Raw genomic sequence first — 19,508 nt, forward strand, 5'->3', positions numbered from 1 at the left:
ACGGAGGACCTTGCTCCCTGTCAGAAGAAAGAACCCGTATCCTTCCCCATACTCACTAGATGAGTGGGGCGCACCGGGAGACCAGTGACCATGCAGGAGATGGTGGCAGCCTCCAAATCCCCATGTTGACAGAGCAGGGAGGGAAGCCATGGGCCGTTTCCCCATCTTCACCAGGGGACAAAGGCAGAGGCGCTGGGTTTCACCCCAGGAGCGCAGTGGAGGCTGAACACAGAGAAGGTCTGGAGCCTGGGGGAGCTGCTCAACCCTCCACCAGAGATGGGCTGGGTCGCTCGCAGAAGCTGGTCCCAGGACGCTGGGACGGAAGCTGGGGGACGGAGGGGGTACAATTCCAGTCCCCGGTAACGCCCAGATTCGGTTATGTCAGTGAATAAATAGGAGCCAAGGGCCTTGGGTGTGTGTGTAACAGCGGAACAGGGTGGGCTCAAGGCCACCTGAAGTGAAGGTGGGGATGTCAGTGCTGTGTGCACGCCCATGGCCACCAGAGAGGATGCTGGGAGGACAGGGCCTGGAGCGCCTTTGCTCCAACATCAGAGGAAAGAAAAAGTAGCAGCAATAGGTAATTTCAACTGTCCAAACTGGCAACAGGGTGGGACCCCTCTAGGCTGGCTGCAGCCCCCGTCCCCACCGAGGGTGACTTGTGTTCTACACCAGGATGCTGTTCTTCCCTCCTGCTAACACGGGGAGGGGCACAGGCCTCAGTCTGAGCAGAGGCAGGAGGGGGAGGGGTGCTGAAGAGGCCAACTCTTCCTCCCGCGCCCCATGTCAACTACTTGACCTCAAACTAAAAGGGTCCAAATGAAACGGGAGGGGAAGGACCAATTGGGAACATCCGAAGCAAATGCTGCAGCACGAGCTGACTGACATTTAACACTGTAATGGGCATGCAGAGCCCCTGGCCATGCCCTGTCCAGGAGCTAAGCTGGTGGAGACTGGAGAGAGACTGGGAGAAGCAGGAGCCAGGAGAAGGGCCCCGTCAGTCTCCCGGAAGAATGGAGGCCCTTTTGGCTTTGGGGAGGGTTTGCCAGGGAAGGAAAAATGGGAGGGCAAGGTACGGGGCTGCTTCCTCTTCCCCAGGTTCCGGCCCCCTCCCACACACAGGTTTCTACCCTTCCGCTGCCTCCCACCCCAGGGCCTGGCTGGGCTGAGGTGGGGGCGTGGGCCAGGCCATGTTAGACTGTGGCACTCAGCATGGCCTCCGTCTCTGGCAGGATCTTGTTCTGGTTGGAGTCCAGGCCAAAGAACTTGACACTGAGGCCGTCCACGGGGTGCAGGACAGGGACCAAGGTGATGCGGGGAAAGGTCCGGGTGGCCAGCTCAAAGCGGCTCGTGCTAGCCAGCTCCACTGCCAGCACCTTCAGGAACAGCTTGGCCAGGTGCTTGCCCAGGCAGGTCCGGACACCACCGCCGAAAGGAAGGTAATGGAATCGGCCGTCCTTGTCTTCGCTCCGGGCCTGACCGAAACGGTCGGGGTCAAATACGTTCACGTCTTTGAACACAGGTGCTGTGTCATGAGTATCCCGGATGCTGTACATGACACTCCATCCTTTGGGGATCTGGAAACCCTGGAGACAAGATTGGGGGAAGGTGGGGTAGTGAGGGCCAGAGGACATCTGAGAAGGCCCAGGACTTCCTGCCTGCCAGCCCCCAACCCCGATGTTCCTGGAGACACCCTGCCGTGGTCCCCCAGGCCTGGCCACCAGCCCTTAACATGTTAGCCCAGTCTCTTATTTTATAGAATGTCCACATGCAACTTCATATGTGACACTCAGGCTGGCTTCCTCTTACTCGGCATTTGGGACTGGGCCTTTCCCACCAGACTGAAATCTCCCTGAAAAAAAGGTGTGTCTCCCCATCAGACATACCCTGCAGGGGGAATCCTGGTGCTTCCCATCAGCAGCCCCCCACACCCCAGCTGGTGCTCCCGCGGGCCCCCTGAGGCCCAGCCCCGAGGTCCCAGCCTCACGTCAAGCTCGAAGGTCTGCAGCACGGTGCGGTAGCCGCCAGAAATGGGCGTGAAAAGGCGCATGACCTCCTTGATGACGCAGTCCAGGTAGTGCAGGCCGCTGAGGGTGTCGAGACGCAGCGCGCCCTCGCAGGGGCAGCCGCCGCTGTGCAGGATGCCGTGGGCCCGCAGCTCCTCCCGGAGCTTCTCCAGCACGGCCGGGTGCTTCAGCAGCTGCATGATGAGCGACGTGCTGGCGCTGGCAGTGGTGGCATAGGCGGCAAAGATCAGCTCCAGCGTCCCGTCCTGCAGCACAGAGAGGACAGGCACTGTTACGGATCAACTCCACAGGCAGGCCCAGCCTGGGGGCAACCTCACTCCGCCGGGGGTCCCCCGTGGCCCCAGGGTCCTCCAGCCGGGTCTCGCCTGCTTCCTCTGAGCCTCTTGTTGCTGCGGCATTTGGGCCACAATGGACACAGGTCAGAGGGTCACTGCCCTGATTTGGCAACAGATACAACTGCCGCAAGCAAGGGCAATGGCACTAGCCTGCAAGTCCCCTGGGGCTGGGCCATTTCTCACTCACAGCTGGATTCTGGAGCAGTGAGTCCCAGCAGCTTAATCAGTGCAGGCAGCTCACAGGAAAAAAAGAAGAAAAAAACCCAAGGAGCCAGGCACTATGCATGTGAGCGGGGTCTTCTCCTCCCCAGAAGGATATCAGGGTTCGGGAGGCAGCCTGGGGTCACACCCACAAGAACCTGGGATGGGACTGCGGTGAGAAGCATGAAGGGACTCTCCAGGATACCCTGGGGAGCAAGACACCTGGGCCATGGGTGCCCCCTGGAAAGGCCTCAGCAGATCATCTTGTTTCAAGCCCCTCATTTTACAAACGTGGACACCAGGCCCAGGGAGGAGTGAAGAGACCCGGGTCCCTTACTTGCCATGGCACCACCTATGAGTCAAAAACTTCCCGTGAAATGGCAGTCATTTGGCCTCCTTCTTGGCTCACCAGGAAAAACCAAAACAAAACAAAACAAAACTGAAGCTAGAGGAGGGGGTAGCAAAGATGGAGGGTGGGAAGTCTGCCACCGCCAGTCCTCACAGGCACCCGGCAAGTGTGTGGGGGGCAGAGTCTAAACCAGGATGAACTCAATCATGGGTTCCATGAAAAGGGTGCCCTCTTTTCAGGTGGAACACCCGCCCTAAAAAAGGGTGGCAGGAAGCCCTTCCTGGAGCCGGGTGGGGACAGTCTTGGTGCCTGCAGCCCAAATGGGCGTCATCAGGGCCAGGCAGCCTGGGAGGGTGTCAAATGCCACCAACTTGGAAAGGCTGGAGACCCAGGGAGGAGACCTGAGTTAGGTCTAAGTCTCCCCAGCTCTTCTCCAAGGACTGGCTGCCCTCAAACAGGTGGCTTCCCCTTCCGGGTCTGAGTTCCCCTAGGTCACCTTCTGGGGCTATTAAGATCATTAAAATGCATTGAAATCATAAAGATTAGGGGAAGGCAAGAGGGGACAACAAACGCCACTGATGCTTAGTCCATTCAGAGGTTGGTAACGGCCAATTTTTCACATCTTTTCCAAAGTGGTAGAGAGGACCGTGGGTGGGGCCCAGTATCATAGGGACTCATTTGTCACCAGGACTGGGTGCACAGCAAGTTGTGGGGAGGGGGGGCAGCCCCACCCATTATGGGTGCTTCTCACCCTCCCACCAGACCACGTACACAGCAGGGAGTGACATGGTCTTCTCGTTTAGCCCCCAGCCCAGTGCAGCGATAGCCACAGCAGCTGCTCAGGAGCAGTCCCGGTGCCATGGGACCAGACCGGGTAGAAGGGGCTGGCGCCATCCCCCCGGGGCAGCCCCGTGTGGAGGATGAGGCACTCGCGCCGCCTGCCTGGAGGCCGCACCTTCAGCTCCTGCATGGTCATCTCCTTCCCGTGCTCCTTGCTGCTCTCAATGAGGATGTCCAAAGCATCCGAGTAGTCCTTGCCCTGCGTGCACTGCAGCTTCTCCCGGATCGCCTTTTCCAGGCCCTTCTGCAGGGTCTGTCGTGCCTGAATGCCCTGGAGGGGAAATAGAGACCATCCTGTCACCCAAAGGGGTGGGCAACCCAAGGGGAAGGCCGGGGCCACCAGGGACCGCCTCCCAAGGTGGAATGGGGTAGGGCATTCCTATGAGAGTTTCCCCTCTCAGCCACAGACACCACTGGATGAAGGCCCCACTCTGTCCTCTCAGTGACACTCCCGCTGTGTGGTGACTGTCTTAGTGGTCAGCCACCCCCTCCCTCAGGATGGGTTCATGAATGCCACCTCCTCTCCTCTCAGGTCCTGGGTACTCACCCGCCGGTAGCCACTAAAGGGCAAGTCAACAGGCAGGGAGAACACATTCTCCACAAACTGCTGGTAGACCTCGAAGAGGTGCCCGAGGTCCTCTTCAGGGATGCTGAAGCCCAGGAGTACGCGGATGGCCATGCGGAAGGTGAGCTTCTGTGCCTCCTGATACACATTGATGGCCTCAGGGCGGCTGCTCCAGGCGCGCAGCGTGTCCTGGATCACCAGCTGGATCTTGGGCAGGTAGCTCTCCAGAGCCTCGTGGCTGAAGATCTTGGAGAACACCTGCAGGGCAGAGGGGAGCGAGCCGGTCAGATGGGCTCAGGCTGCCCACAAGGCTCCCAGGGGCCTGGCTGAAGCGCAAGTCCCATGACTGTGTATCACCTTCTGTCTTGATCCCCAGAAAAGCCTGTGCTCCAAAGAATAACGAAGCCCTGGGGCTGAGCAGCCCAGCTGCCAACAGGTCTGTGGGTGATGTGGCTGTCCTTACGAGCCATGAAGACATCACAGAGAGGGCTGGGCAGGGCTGGAGGGGAGGCAGCCCTTCATTACAGTGGCCCATTTCCGAGTTTCCAGGCCACAGGGCAGAAGGGCCCGGGAGGAGCAGAGCAAAGGTGAGCAGACTGGACACAGAAAAGGAGAGAAGCAGTAGCTGGCTCTTCTACTCCACTGATGGGAGAACAGAGAGTCTGAGGCTAGACCGCAAGTAGGACTTCCTGAGACTCAAATGTGCTCTCACTCCCTGAGAACCACCTAATAGGTGAAGATCCTAGGGAGTTCGTTAACAGCTGTGCCATCAAAATGTCTTTAGTGTGGCCGGGTCTGCAGGCAGGAGGATGGGGACAAGGCTTCCCTCCCCAAAAGATCACACAGGCAAACAGAAGTCTTTTGAATTCCTTGCATCTTCCCGGTCCATTTTAAGTAGCCAATGAGTCCCTGTTGCCCACACCCCTGCTTTCAGTCCTCCTGACTCCTCAGCAACCCCCCCGGCCCCCCTCACCCAGATGCCCCTGCGCCCCACGCGGCTGCCCTAGTGCAGAGGAAGGGGAGGATGTTAGTTTATTTACTGATGGCCTGTGGGTCTCACTTGTAACCAAGAACGTCCATATGCCCCCACCTCCAAAGTCTGGAGCAGAAAGGGGGTGCCCTCCCACCAGCACCCAGGGGAAGGTCCTGGAAAGGGAGGGGGAGGGGCAGCGCAGGGGAAGGAGACAAATATTCCTCCAGCCCCTCCACCCTGCTGCATGCAAACCACACACACGCGCCCGCCCTCCCCTCCTGCCCCCCAAACACAACCACCGCACAAACTGTAAATGTGAGAATTTCCCCTGCAGTCAGCTCAAGGAGGAAAAGGTAACATTTTCCTGGCCTCGGCCCTGCATGGCTAATGGGAGGGCTGGTTTGCAGAAATAACAGTGCTGGCCCTTCAGTGGCCCAGCCAGGCATTCACAATAGCACTTTCATTCCGAAATTCCCGGTGGGCAGAGGGAGGGAGGGAGGGAAGGAGGCCGCCGGTGAGGGGCAAAGAAGCTGCACTGTTTGGGGCTGCTCCTGCTACTAAGGGACCGCTGAAAGGTAGAAGGACGATGGGAGGTGGCCAAGGACAGCCTGGGCCTAGACTGGTCACTCACACCTTGCACACTTTTGGGTCCAGAGAATTTCCAGGGGGGACTTCAGCTGCCACCTCCCTTCACAGGGTGATGAATAAAGGCAGGGTTCTCTGTCCCAGCCCTCCGCCCTGGTGTCCTTAGGATTCCAGTTTTAGCTCTTGGTCAAAAACTCTCATGGGGTAGGAGTGGGAGCCCTGTCCCCAGAACCCAACGCCGGCTAACTAGGCGGCCTTACGGAGCAGTAAGAGCCACAGAGTGAGCGGAATGTGGCACGTGGGAGCCGAGCAGGCTTGTCAGGGAAGCAGAAAGATAACTGTGGTGACCAGGCCTCGGGGGAAGGCTGGAGGTGGGACGAGCAGGGACGGGAAGGCCACACCTGGCCCAGAGTCAGCCAGCCCAGGGCAGACTGAAGGGTGCTGTCCTGCAGGGGATGAAGGCAGGGGCGAGCCAGGGCCCCCAGCACGAGGGAGACCTGGGCCCAACGGTGGGCATGTAGAGGGGCAACAGGGCAGAAGGCCGCACTGACCAGAAGCAGCCAAAGTCAAAGCCGGCTGGGCTTGAAGATGCAGTGGGGTGGCGGGGAAAGGGGGGCTGCGAGCCCAGAGACATGAATTTTAATCCCAGTGCGATCATGGCCAAGTCGCCCTTCAGCCTGTTTCCTCATCTATGAAATGCTGAGGCTGAGCCAGGTGACCGCCTTTTCCTTTCAATGGACACAGCACATAAATGACAGTATCCCTATGTCCCTAAATAGATGCTATCCCCTTAAAGAAACCTAGAGTCTGGCACTGCACAAGTCCCCTGGTAAGTGCGTGCCAGGCCCCCACTCACACACCCTACATGGGCCATAGTGGCCCAGGAGGGGCCATCTCCGGGTGACCAACAGGGGCGCTCTCAGGGCCCCCAGGGCAATCCCAGGAGTGGCCAGAATGGACAAGCCCAGCCCTGCCCTCCCTGCCCCAAAGGTTACATTCCCTGCGCCCTCTAGTGATAGCCACCTGAATAGCTCCTTCTAAAGCCCTCGCGCCAAGGGCCAAGGAGGGCAGGGAGGATGCAAGGAGACCTGGGGCTGAGCAGAGGGACTCCAAGGGCAGGGGGTCCACGCCTCACCTCTAGATGGGAAGGGGTCCTGAGCAAGATCAGGAGCTGCAATGTGCCCAGAAAGCCCACCAACACCTTGTACCTGCTGGCACCCGCCTCCGCCCCCCCCCCCCCCCCCCCTGCCCGGACTGGGGCTTCTGAAAACAATTGCAGCCAGGAGCAAGGGTCTTATCTTAAACCTTATCAAGAAATCTGACTGGATGTTCTCTGGAGTCTTTTTTAACCTGGATGTCTCATGATCCTCCTCAGAGTCCCCCTGAGGTAGAGAAACTACCCAAATGAGAAGCCAAATAAAGGCACATTTTGGGACCTGGGGACCAAGGGGCTTTGCTCAGAAGTCGCCAAGTCCATGCCCTGCCTCTGGCCCAGGAGAGAGCCTAAGCACGGGGCCTCCCAGGCGCCGGGAAAACTCTAGGCCTTCATCCTTGGGCCTGTGCCCAGGGCTAACAACTTGGGCACTTCCCAAAGCAGGGGCAGCCTAGAAACCACCGCCCACCACAGAGGCCAGGAGGAGGCGGAGGTGCTGGCCGGGGCAGAGGGAGGCTGCGATGGGGCGGGCGGGGTCAGGATTCGGGCACGTGGGAAGGTGCCCAGTGGAGCCACTCGGTGTGGAGAGGGGAAAGGTTCCGGTGCCCCAGAGCCGCCTTCTCTGACCACAAGAGTAACAGGAGCTAGGGCTGCTTTAGTTCCCCTCTGGGACATCCCTTGGAATTCCCAAAAGTGAGACGAGAATGCTGGACAAAGGTCATCGGACACCAGCCCTGGACCAGGAAAAGCCCCACAGAGGGAGCAGCAGGTATGGACTTTGCACCAGGGTTAGTGCTGGGGAGAATGAGAGCAGAGGATCTGGGAGACCAGGGGACTCCCAGACACAGGCTGGGGCAGCTTAGGCTCCCGCCTGTAGGATGTGCAAAGAAAGCCTCCCCATACCTGTGTGGGTTTTACCCAGGACACTACTGGCTCAAGAGCCCATATCTCTCTCCCCTGAATGGAAGAAGATTCCACAATGAGGTGGGATGGGGAGGGAGGGAGGACCACCAAGGGATTTGTCAAGGCTCAAGTTCCCTATAATTGTTTTTGCAAATCCTCCCACCCCTCCCCCCAACCTCCTGCCTCTCACCCAGTGGCCCTGGGAGGGGAGTCATTCGTTGAACCCCCATGATCCTGCATGCTGATCTGCCCCACCAGATGGCCTCCCCCTTCTCTGCTGGCCACTCTGGATGGACAGACAGATGAGATGACTGGGCAGCCTCAGGAGCTGAAAGAGCCAGAGAGGGAACCCACTCCCTGGGCCAGTGACTCAGACTGGGAGGAATGGAAGCAGCTGCCCAGGAGGGTGGGGGCCCAGGCAGGCCACCCCGCCAAGCCACCGGAGCCGTGGCCTGCGGAGTGGAAAGAATAACAGAGGGCAGGCAGCCACCAAGGCAGCTGTCCGCACAGCGCAGGGGTGACGCCAAGGTGTGTACTTTATGCTCAAGTAAGAGGGAGGACAAGAGAGACGTCATCTTCCCAGCTGTCTGGCATTTCCAATGGGCCTCACCTTCACCCTGGCTGCCTCCTGAGCCAGTCCCTACTCAGCCCCCTGGTCGGGAGGGGCCGGCCCAGACCTCCCAGCCTGTGTGTGCCCCTCTGGGTTCCCATCCCAGCATCTGTAGAAACAGAGTACCTGTCCCCCATTTGCCTCCAGTGCTAATCACCTTCCCTAATCTTTCACATACAACAAAAGCACCCAGGGCAGGAGAGGAGGGCAGTCCTTGGCAGAGCCACAGAATCTGAAAAGGTCCACCCATTCATCCCTCTTGCAGGCATAGTAAAACCCCCTGAGAAAGCGGAAGACCAGAGTGAGAGGGCCTCCTAAGGTCATGGTGGAGGGCGCGACTGGCCACACCCACCAGGGTCCCGGAACGCCGCCCCCCCCTCGCCCCCAGCCTCCCACCACTCCTAGCCCAGTCCAGCGGCCCTCTACCCACTCTGGGGGCTGAATTTATCTAAGAGCCTTGAGGGGGACCCTCTCCTCTAAGGGCAAGGCCAGCTGTTCTGGCTACTGTGTTGTGCTTTCAGCACTTCTCAGCCCCAGGAGACACATCCCCAAGCCCTGCCCTTCTGCCTGGGGAACCTGGAATGGATACATCAGTGGCATAAGGGGCTCCGGGCCAAAGCAGATGCCAGCCAATCACCACCCCACCCCCACCCCCACCAAGGCCACAACTGTCTCCCAAGGCTGGGAGTGAGCAAACACATCAGCATCACAGGCTCAGACCCCTCCCCACACTGGGGGAAGGACAAGGGAAGGAGGGAAAGGGAGCGGGTGGCCCCCTTCCCAGCCAACACTCCCTCCCACTGTTTGGCACAAGGGCGTGCAGGGGGAGGCACCCATCCCAGGCGCCCTGGTGGCTGGCTGTGGGTTCCCTCCCCCACTGACCTTCAGAGACATCCGCTCCTGCCACCTGCCCCCTCAGTGGCCCCAGTGCCCACCGGCTGGTGCTACAGTAACTTTTGGGTGAAGGACTTCAGCTGATGGAACAAAGGCCTGTGCCAGGGCCGGCCCCCCCCAGTAGCAGGGCTGCCATGTCACCAGCCTTCCCACTCAATGCAGGTGGGGACTTCTGCCCTGAGCTGAGCCTGGTTGGGCATGACCGAAACCAGGGGCTATGCGCCAGTCCAAAGGCCACCTAGAGATAATCCTGGCTGGCCTCCCGGGATCCGCTGCCACGGGCCCTCCTGGCTCTGGCTGCCTGCTGAGGTACCTCCTGGCCTCTCTGCCCCAACATAAACCCAGGACGCACAGGGTTTCTGAGGGGAGTGCAGTGATCCTGAGCCTACGCTCCACCCCGACCCAGGATGGGGCCCAACGGCCAGGTCAGTGAGAGGTGGTTGGCGGGTCTCCCAAACCCTGCCTCCAAAGCCTGGGGAGCTCTTGCTCCACCTCAGCCTTGGTCACAGAAGTCCTTGTAGCCAGGGATCTGGGTCAGAGGGGCAGGGGACTACTCTCGGGTCTCCCCAGTCCATGGGACCCAGGCCGAGAACTCTCCAGGTTCTGGGGAGGCTACTGTCTGGGGTGCCCTGAAGCTTCTGGTCTGTTGGTACAAAGAGACCCGGCCCAATCTCTGAAAGAAAAGAGGAAATGTCTGATCCTGATATGTGGGGCAGGCAATGGAGGCTCCAAGATGTATCTCCAACTTCTTCTCTATGTCTCTCTCTGACAATCCTCCCCTCAGTCACTCTTACAAGACTCCATATACCCTTCCAGGACATACTCCAGCCTCTCTGCACAGTAAAAGAAAAGGGTTGGGGGTCCTTCTCCATCAACCAGCGTGGCCCAGGTCGGAGAGGGGTAACAAGGGAAGCAGGACAGTTTTGGTGGTGGCTATGGAGACCCAGGCCTGGCTTCCGGAGAGAACTCCTTTAGACTGGGCAAAACTTCCCACACTTTCTTCCTGGCAACGCCGCTCCTCTTGCCCCGAGACAACTAGGGCAGCCGCGGCAAACACCTGGGTGCCGAGGTGGCTGTGAGAAGCCCCTTCCCGGGACATCTGGTCAGACCTCCCAGAGAAGGGGTGGGTCACCAGCCCCAGTGGAAACAGTGACGTCCCTGGTTCCCCTGCCAGCTGGGCCCCAGCACACCTGGGCCTCCCTTCCTGTGCATGCACCCTAACCAGGCCTGGGCCTGGCCCGGCAGCCCACTCTCCAGCCACGTCCCTGGCTGCAGTGGGGGCTGGATAAGGCAGTGTGAGTGGCACCCAGTGGCCCCCACCCTAGGCACATTGGGTCTCCTGGGCATTGGGTACAGCAGACTGGCCATTCACTCCAGGACCAACATATGCCCCTGAGTATTCTCTCATCCCTCTGGCTAAACTCCACTTCTTAAGGGCAAGGAGCAAATTTCCTGCTCTTATGTTTGTACCTAAACCAAGAACTTCTATTTAGTCCAGTAAACTTAATTAAGTTCATGGAAAACCAGTTAGAGAGATTGGAAGGAAGGGCCCTTTTACACATGTCACATACCAAGCACACAATTAGTACACACAAGGGAGGGCCCTGTATTGATTCCCTGCAGTTCACCCTGTGTCAGTGGATTCTGGCTGCTCCCCATGTCCAGGGAGCTAGAGGGCAAGAGTGCCCCATCTTTGCCTCACTGGGGTCCTCAGTTTCCGCCCCCACCCCAGCGATCCCTCCCCCTTCCCTGTGTATTCCTCTGACATAGGTCATCTAGGTCATTTCCTTCCTCCTCCACTCCTCCCAAATGAACAACGTAGGCCAAAACCTTGGGGCTTTTCAAGCAGGCCCTCCCCACCTGGAGGCCCAAGGCCAAGTCAGGCAGAGGGCGGGGGAGGGGAACCACAGGGCAACTACCTCACCCAGCTCTCTGCATCCCAGGGTCTCACACTCAGCTCTTGACCAAGGCTTCTTGCTCCTCCCAGCAGCCCCTCGCACCCTGACCCTCCAGCTTCTGGCAGCTCCAGGTGAGCAGGACTGAGTAGTGCTCTGCTTGGTGACCAGAGAGATTTCCTCCCATGGAGGAATGTAGAAGGCTCCACCTGCCTTTGCTTTGTCACCTGATCTGGAGTCTCACCCTCTCTGAGTCTCAGCGTTCCTTTCTGTGAGAAGGGGAAAATAATTACTTTCTTGTCGAAGCCTCTATAAAGATAAAACAAGAAGCCATCACATTCTTTGGAGCTGGGTTTCTGAGTCTCAGGCTTTCTCCTTATTTTTCGGTATGAGCTTTTGGTGGAGTCACAAAGGCTAAGAAAAAAAATTGTCCAAGATATTCGAAAAGCTCCCATTATGGAGCCTACAAGCTCCATCCCAGCCACTTCCCAAAACACCGCCCCCTCAATCTGACCCCAGGCCCTGTTAGCTGCTTCCTCCTCCAGTGAGGCAGATAAGGGAGACAATTTTAGGACTCCCTTTCCAGTCCTTCAATACCTGTTTTATTGGGAGGAGGGATGTTGTGGGTATGCGCAGACCAGTCCACTCCATGAGGTTTTTCCTCCTTTTGTCTGCTACGGAGAACTAACTACTCTTCACAGGCATCAAATACTATAAAATGAATTCCTTCGTTCCCAGAGACCACTTCTTGTGCAGACACTTCTGGCAGAGGGGACTGTCCACAGGGGCCCCCTCCCCTCTCCTGGGCTTTGCCACTCTCCCCAGATATCAGAGGCTGCCTCTTGGTTTCCTTCAGGTTTCAAACCTGAGCGAGTCCCCTGACCCAATGAAAAAAAATAGGAGGAGAGGTCGTGCAGTCTCCCCCACCCCCTTCTGGACGCTTCAAACCCGCAGGCCCGCTCCCCGCCCGCCCGCCCGCGGCTCAGCTTTCGGGTTACTGCAGTTCAAACAGCACGTGCCGCCCTCGCTCTGAGTCCAGGCGGCTGCAGCGGCGGCGGCTCAGCCCGGGGAGGGGGCGGGGAGGCTCGCTCCGCGCGCGCTGGCTCTCCTCATTCTCGCCTCTTCCAGGCGCTCGGGAAATCCACAGGATAAACACCCACTTTCTCTTCCTCTTTATGGGAGTGGGTAGGTGCGCTTTGATCCCCTGCCGCGCTAAGGCTGCTCTCACCCCTCGCCCTTCCCCCACCGTCCAGACCCCCCGCGCGTAGCGGCCCAAATTTCACTTCGCCCTTCTAGCGCAGGGCCCTGCAACCGCTGCCCACAAGGTGCCCCCCAGTCCCCCCACACTTGCCCGCGCCGCCGTTAAAGCAACCTGTGGCAGGAAAGCCAGGTTTGATTTTAGATTGATAGGTCGGGATTCCGGCGGGGAACATGGCAAAGAGGGGAGCGCCGGCCACCGTTCTCCCTTTTTCCAGTATGGGGAGCACGGTGAGGACAGGCGTTAGAGGACTCTAATGCCCTCATGTTCATGCTCTGTCCAAGCCACCCCTCAAACAGCCACCCGTTGGACCAGCAATGGGACAGTAAGAGGGCCGACCCGGAGGAGGCCAGCGCAGGCCCTGGATTCGAGATCGCAGCTAGGCAGGGAACCTTCCGGATGGTGTGCAAGTGTGGGAGAACGGACTCGGGTGGAGACGGCCCCAGGGGAGTGCACAGAAGAAGAGGGTCAGACCACGGTTACTGAGCTCTTGGCCCAGGGCTCTTACCTTGCGCTTGTTCCGGTGGATGTCGCCAATGGAGTTGGCCACTGTGTTTGGGCCCAGCAGCATGCGCGTGCTGCGCGGCCACTCGGTGCTCACGAGGTGGTGCTCACCCATGAGGATCTTTCGGACGTTCTCCGCGCCTGTCACGCGGATCAGCGGCCGCCCCAGCAAGTGCGTCTTGAACACGTTGCCGTACTTCTCCCTCCGCGAAGACTGGAAGCCAGAACCCTGCGGGAGCCACACAGAACTCTCTCAGGGCGCACATCTCCGGATGAGACTTTCTGGAGGCCCGGCCTCGAGGGCCCGCGGAGGAGGGGTGGAAGACACCACCCGGGGCACCAGTCCCCAGCCCCCACTCCACACACAAACACGCACGTAGGTTTTATTTTTCATAGCATGCACAAGAACTGAGAAGTAGGGCCCAGAGGATAATTAATGTAAGGAGGCGGGAGGCCCGGGGACACCCTGCGGGAGGCTGTTTTTTAGTTACAACTTGCAGGAGGGAAAAGGTATCCCGGACGGCAGGACCCGAAGCTAGAGCTTCCGCCACCCTCCCCGCCACCCCCCAACTCCTCCTCCTTGCGCTCCGGAGCCTTTCGGAATAAATATTTCCAGGCTCCTGGCCACGGGCTGGCGAGACCCTCGGGGTGGCCGCAGGCCAAAGAGTATTTATAGCGGTGCGTGATCCGCGCCCGTAGGCAGTCCCTGCAAGATGGGGGCGGGGGTTTCCTCGGTTCTCGAGTGTGGACCGCAAAGGGACCCGGTGGCCCTCTGCGGGTTCTGCAGGGTCTAGTCACGATCTGAGAGCCGAGATTTTCCTAATGCCCTGGAAATAACTGAGAAGGACTTCGTCGCCGCCCTTAAGTTTGGAACGGGAAAGCGAAGGAAGGCGCTTCCCGCGGGGCGGGGCGGGGCCGGGCCGAGCCGGCGGCCGTCGCAGGTAATTGGATCCCCGGCAGCCGCAGCGCCGGCGCTAGCCCCGGAGAGCTAGGCCCCGGCCCCGGCCAGGCGCTCGGAGGAGCTAGCTGGGCCGGCCCCTCCAGGGTACCGGAAACCGAGGGGACCTCCGAGAGGCGGGGGCAGGGGCGTCCCGCTCACCTTTGACGTAGGCGCTTGCTACCCCACCCCGTATTAACCCTTCTCCTGCCGAGGCAGCTATGGGTGTGAAGGGGAGGGGCGCCACCTGTCCGGCTGTCCGGCCTACACGCCGACAAAAGTGAGAATGCGGGCTTCAGACCTCCGGGGTCACGCAGCCCCGAAGGGACAACTCATCGTCCCCTGTACCCGGGTTAGTCCCGCTCCTCTTTTTCCTTTCTTCCACGGAGAAGTATTCTCCAGCTAGATGTGCACATACCCCAGCACTGCCGAAAAGTGACTCTGCAGAACCCGGAGTACTAATCACTTTTCCACATGCGCCTCCGGCCCGGCGCGCGACAGGGAGCGAGCCTGGAGCGCCCGCGCCTCCAGGATGGGGGCTGGGCCGCGGGGACACCGCCCCACTCCCAGGCTGGCGGGTCGGGGAGAACAACCCCCACCCTATCGCCGATCTAGACGGCGTCTACCCCTTTAAGAGAAATCATGGAGAGGGTGGAGGTGCGACAACCCGGGGCGGGGGGGTTGAGGAGCAGGGTTCCCTCCCTCCGTCTGCAATACCCGTCTCGCTTGCTCAGTCTGACTCTCCGTCTCTCCTCTCCTTCTTTTTCTCTGTTTTTCTTTTCTTTCGACACAAAAGTTGGGCTGTGAATTTTCCGAGGTCGCCACCGCCTCTCTCCCGCCCCCCCTCCCCGCCTCTGATCTGCCTAACTATAATTAAAGTGCGTTTTTTGTGGCATTAATAAAGAGTTATTTGTCCGCCGTTTCCACGGTCTTCACAAAGAGGACTTTCATAGGGGCGGCCGCTCGGGCCGCGAGTCCAATTTATACAAAAATGTTGTATTTTTAGCCCTGGGCTCTGTTTAGATGGCGCACGGTGGAAACGGAGAGCCCTTGGAGGTCCCCCGTAAAATCTGATAAATGACTCCGAAAAAATAAAGCTGGATTCAGAAGGCTCCCATTAACCCCTTCAGCGCCCCGCTGCAAGCATCTCCCCACCCCCCTATTCCCTCCCACCTCGGAGTCTAGGGCCCCAAGGGCAAATGGATGGAGAGGCGTAGGCCTGCTTCCTCCTCATCTTCTGCGCTGGTTGAACGCTGAGCCCCAAGGGCTCTTGTGGGATTCGGAGAAAAGGTCAGGGGGACTTGGGGGGGAGCAGAGAAAGGTCAGGAAACGGGGGAGGGGAGCGGTGACAGACCGCGGATTCCGCAGATTGGCTCTAACGAGGCAGGAGCCGGTGCCCATGTGAGTTATTTTATTTCCTAAATTCTCGGCCAAAAGTCTAGACCACCGCTGCAGTTAACCCTTTAAGTGTGGTGGCACCGGATAGGCTCTGGGGATTTCTTTACTGGGGGGTCGTCCCATTGGTTAAAGTGAACCCCACCCCGTTGCACGAAGAACCCCCAGCCCCGAAGAAATGGGCTGATTCCGGGACTTGAGATGACCGCGGGGCAGAGGAACCTCGCGTCCCCTTCCCCGCCTCGGATCCGATGACACTTGGCGCCCAGCGGGGTGTAAGTGTGTGCGAGGGGATTGCACGCGTCTGTTAATTTCAAGCCAAGCTTTCGCACGTCTAAATCCACAAGTCTCTGCGTTCACCTCCCGCCTCACCTCTCCCTACAGGCGTTGTCCGTTTCGGGATGTTCACCGTTCTCTTAACCCTCCTCAGCAGCCGCCGGACACACGCCCGTGCACAGGCGCACACAGCACACCTCTCACGGTCAACTCAGAGGTGCCCTCCTTCCTCCACCCCCGCAAGGAAAAACCTTCTCTGTATTAAATTGCAAAAGCGATTGTCTAGCACTTGACGTGTTTAATTCCACGTTAATCTTCCTATTACCTACCTGGGTCCGGTTTCCGACAGGCCCACCCCCATTGTCGCCCGCAGTGTTGGGTTGTTCGGCTTCCACCAACAAACACACACGCACTCTCTGGAACTCACACACACCTCTCCCAACTTTCTCTCCCCTGCTACACTGTCCTCACCCAATAAGTAAATAGACCCTTTTCCCCGAAAGCAGAGAACCCTCGGGTCTCGGGCTTCTCATTTTCCTTGGGTTACCTCCTTCCTCTCCCACCACAAAACACACACACTTTCTCGGACCGTAGCCCAGGGTAGTTGTACCTGGCGCACCGACGATGCGGCGGGAACACAGCCCGGGTCTTAAACAGGCAGTTTTGGCTGCCACTGGCCCCCTCCTCCTCTTCCCGACTCAATTTTCGGGTCCAAGTGACACCGCCAAAGCCCAGGAAGCCGAAGGCGACTGGGGCCTGCAGGGCAAAGGGGCAGACGCCCCCTACACCCCAGCCGAGGAGCCTGCGACGCAGAGTCTGTCCTGAGAGCCCTCTTAGGTCCGGGGACCTCTCAGATCAGCCCCCAGAACTTGCGCGCCCTGCGCCAGTGGGCTCCGAACCGCGCCGCCGGCGGACAGGGGAAGCCCGGGAGGCGCAGGGAGATAGGAGGGAAGGGGCGGGGCGGGGACCAGTGCCTTCAGGCTCCCGGCGCCCCCTGGCCGGCCCGCGGCATCCTCTGCCCCGCGCTCGCCGCTAGCGGACCCCGGAGAACAGCGGAGCGAGTGCGCCCTTACCTGTAGCAGCCAGTGGCCGGTCTCTCCGATGAGCGGGAAGCCCATGGAGCCCTTGGGGATGGGCAGCTTGCAGCTCTTGTCGCGAGTGGCAGCCCAGCGCAGCTGCCACAACTGCTGCGACACGGCCAGCAGCAGCGTCACCGACACCAGGCACGCGGCGAGGGTGGCCAGCGCCGACACCAGCTCCAAGCCCTCAAAGAGCATGTTGGCGGCCGCTCGGGGGATTGGCTGTGCCGGCCGCGGCGGGGGAGGGGAGGGCCGGACGACAAGGGACGCGAGCGGCGGGGGAGGGGAGACTGTGGCCGGGGGTCCTGGCACCTCCAGCCGAAACAGAAAAGGAGGAAGGGGGCCGAGGGAAGGGGAGTGGAGGCTTCGAGGGGAGCGGAGAGCGGGAGGAAAAAAAAATGCCTAGAAGAGAGAGAGGAGACACGAGGCGACTCGGAGTGTAACTTTGTTTGTTTGTTTGTTTGTTTGTTCCCTTATAGCGGACTTAGGGGCTGCTCGAGGGGTGGTGAGATGAAGCCGTGAATCAAGCTGGTGGATTAGCTCTCCCCGCAACCATCACACTCGGAAAACTTTGGAAAACTTTGTCCAGCGGGAGCCTCTCTTGTAAGCCCCTTCCCCTGCTCAGAAAAAAAAAAGAAGAAGAAGGGGGAAAGAGAGGTAGCGGAAAGAAAGTGCAATCGATTGGTCAAAAGTTTCCCCCTCAAATTCCTAGGTGGAAAAAAAGGGGGAAAGATCCTGAATCCAAAAATTCCAACGAACCCAGAAACTTGGGGGGCGAGGGGGAAGACTCCCCGGCCGAAGCGAGTGGAGAGGCCCGAGCCCAGCGTCCCTGGGCTGCCCCGGGCGGCGCGCTTTAGCCCCAGAGCGGCCGCTGCACCCCCGAAGCGGGCAGAGCGGACGAGGCGGCGCGGCGGCCGGAGCGCGAGTGCGGAGCCGGCGGACCGCGGCCGGGATGGGACGCAGCCGGCGACAGAGCCCCGGGCGAGCGCTGGGGCGGCGGCGGCGGCGGCGGCGGCGGGCGGGAGGGGTGAGGCGGGGTGGGGTTGGGGGAGGAGGTGAAAACCCGAGCTGGGCTATTGTATCAATTAAGAAAAGGCAGTCCGTCCCGGGACGCAGGCTCTCGGCTCTGGAGTTGCTGCTGGGGGAAGAAAGGGGGGAAAAAGAAAAGGAAGGCAAAAGGAATGAAAGAGGGGGAAAAGCAGGAGGCAGGATTTCAGGGCTGGTGGTTTTAAAAGCTTCTCTCAATGTGAATTTGAGTCCAAAGCCAGGCGATGCGTGTGTTTATATAGAGGCGGGAGGCTGCGCCGTGGGCGCTCCGCCAGCCACCCCCCCTCCCCGGCGCGCTCACAAAGCCGGAGGCGTGGTGAGAGGCCGGCGGCCCGAGCGTGTGAGCGCCCGCCGCCGCCCGCCCCGCCCCGGCCGCCCGCCGCCCGCGCCCGCCGCCCGCCCGGGACCCACTTGTAGCCGCCGCAGGATCAAACTCAGTTCACCTCTCGCCTCCTCTTCCTTCTCGCCGGCGTCTCGCTGATCCCAGCACCTACAGACGGACGAGATGAGACACACACACACACACACACACACACACACACACACACACACACACGGTGCGCACTCGCACTGTGCCCGCTTGGCTGCTAGGCTACTTTCCTCCCTCCCTTCCTCCCTCCCGGGTCCTCGGCCCCCTCCTCCCGCCCCGGGCAGTCCCGCGTGGGCCGTCGCCCCAGCAGCTGAGACTCGGCTGGACCGCCCCTCGAGTGAAGGGCTCCAGAAACCCCTGAACCTGTGCTCAGGGTCCCGAGCTCCTATCCTGCGGAACCACGCCGACTCCTATCTCCAGGAACCCCTTCGCCCTCCCATTTGCCACTCCCAAACCCTCCATCCCGACTCCGTATGCCCCTAAACCTCAGATGGCAAGGTCTCCCCTTACGCTCCCCCTATGTCTCTTACTCTATAAGACCCCTATATCCCCCTCTCCCCTTCCGCGTCCCGGGCTGCTGACGCTGCAGCTCCTCCTCTAGGACACCTCAAGACCCCCTAACTTTGTAGTTCCCTCTGCCCCCCACAGCATCGGAGGAACCCCGTTTCTTGTCCCGGTGAGTGTCCCTCTCCAGGGACAAATGCGGTGGCCTCGGCCTCCGGAGGCGGGAGGAGTCGGGTACAAACGTTCATTGATAGAAATGAGTAAATAAACATGCCGGGTGAGCACGGCCACCTTCTCCTAGCTGGCCTCAGAGGGCCCAGCGCGCGTGCCTCTGTGCGAGGTGTGCGTGCGGGCCCCGGGACGCACCTGTGTGCGCGCGTGTGTGTCCCTGAGTCGGCTCAACGTCTGGGGAGCTGCGTGGTATGTCTGAGGGTTTGTGTGCTCTCTGCTGTATGGATGTCTGTGCATCCTTGCATCCGTCTGTCATCTGGCCTCTCCTCCAGCGTGTCTGTGACACATGGAGCTGTGCGTGCCAATTCCACCATCGTCTAGCTAGTGCCTGGCTCGCCTTCTCCCGTGCGTCTTATTTCCTCAGCCCCCTTGACTGTCACTTTTGCACTCCCAGAGCAGATGACTTGCTATCCACCTTCAGTTTAGGATGGTGTGTGTGCGTAAACGAAACTAGCCTCCCCTTTGAACACCTCTCCTGTCCCCAGTAGGAGTTGTATTTTAGAGTTCACTGGCAGAGGACGTGTGTGAGTGTCAGAGGTGCGAGCATCTGTGCTGCCCCTCCCTCTGTGAGCGCTTCCGA

The 19,508-nt window shown here is 59.8% G+C and overlaps 1 protein-coding gene across 1 annotated transcript; it reads right to left on the bottom strand.

Moving 5' to 3' along the window:
• Window positions 1-1,128: 1,128 nt before the first annotated feature.
• LOC129081393 (cytochrome P450 26B1) lies at window positions 1,129-16,974 on the bottom strand. Its single transcript, XM_054586940.1, has 6 exons — window positions 16,771-16,974; window positions 13,094-13,318; window positions 4,297-4,572; window positions 3,865-4,020; window positions 1,985-2,269; window positions 1,129-1,583 (listed from the first exon to the last, which is right to left on the bottom strand). Exons 1-6 carry the CDS (start codon window positions 16,972-16,974, stop codon window positions 1,191-1,193), a joined length of 1,539 nt encoding a protein of 512 aa, XP_054442915.1. The 3' UTR covers window positions 1,129-1,190.
• Between the last annotated feature and the right edge of the window lie 2,534 nt (window positions 16,975-19,508).

The sequence above is a fragment of the Pteronotus mesoamericanus genome, unplaced genomic scaffold, assembly GCF_021234165.1.
Source record: "Pteronotus mesoamericanus isolate MK-2021 breed Mesoamerican mustached bat unplaced genomic scaffold, CSHL_Meso_final contig_98, whole genome shotgun sequence".
Taxonomy (NCBI): Eukaryota; Metazoa; Chordata; class Mammalia; order Chiroptera; family Mormoopidae; genus Pteronotus; species Pteronotus mesoamericanus.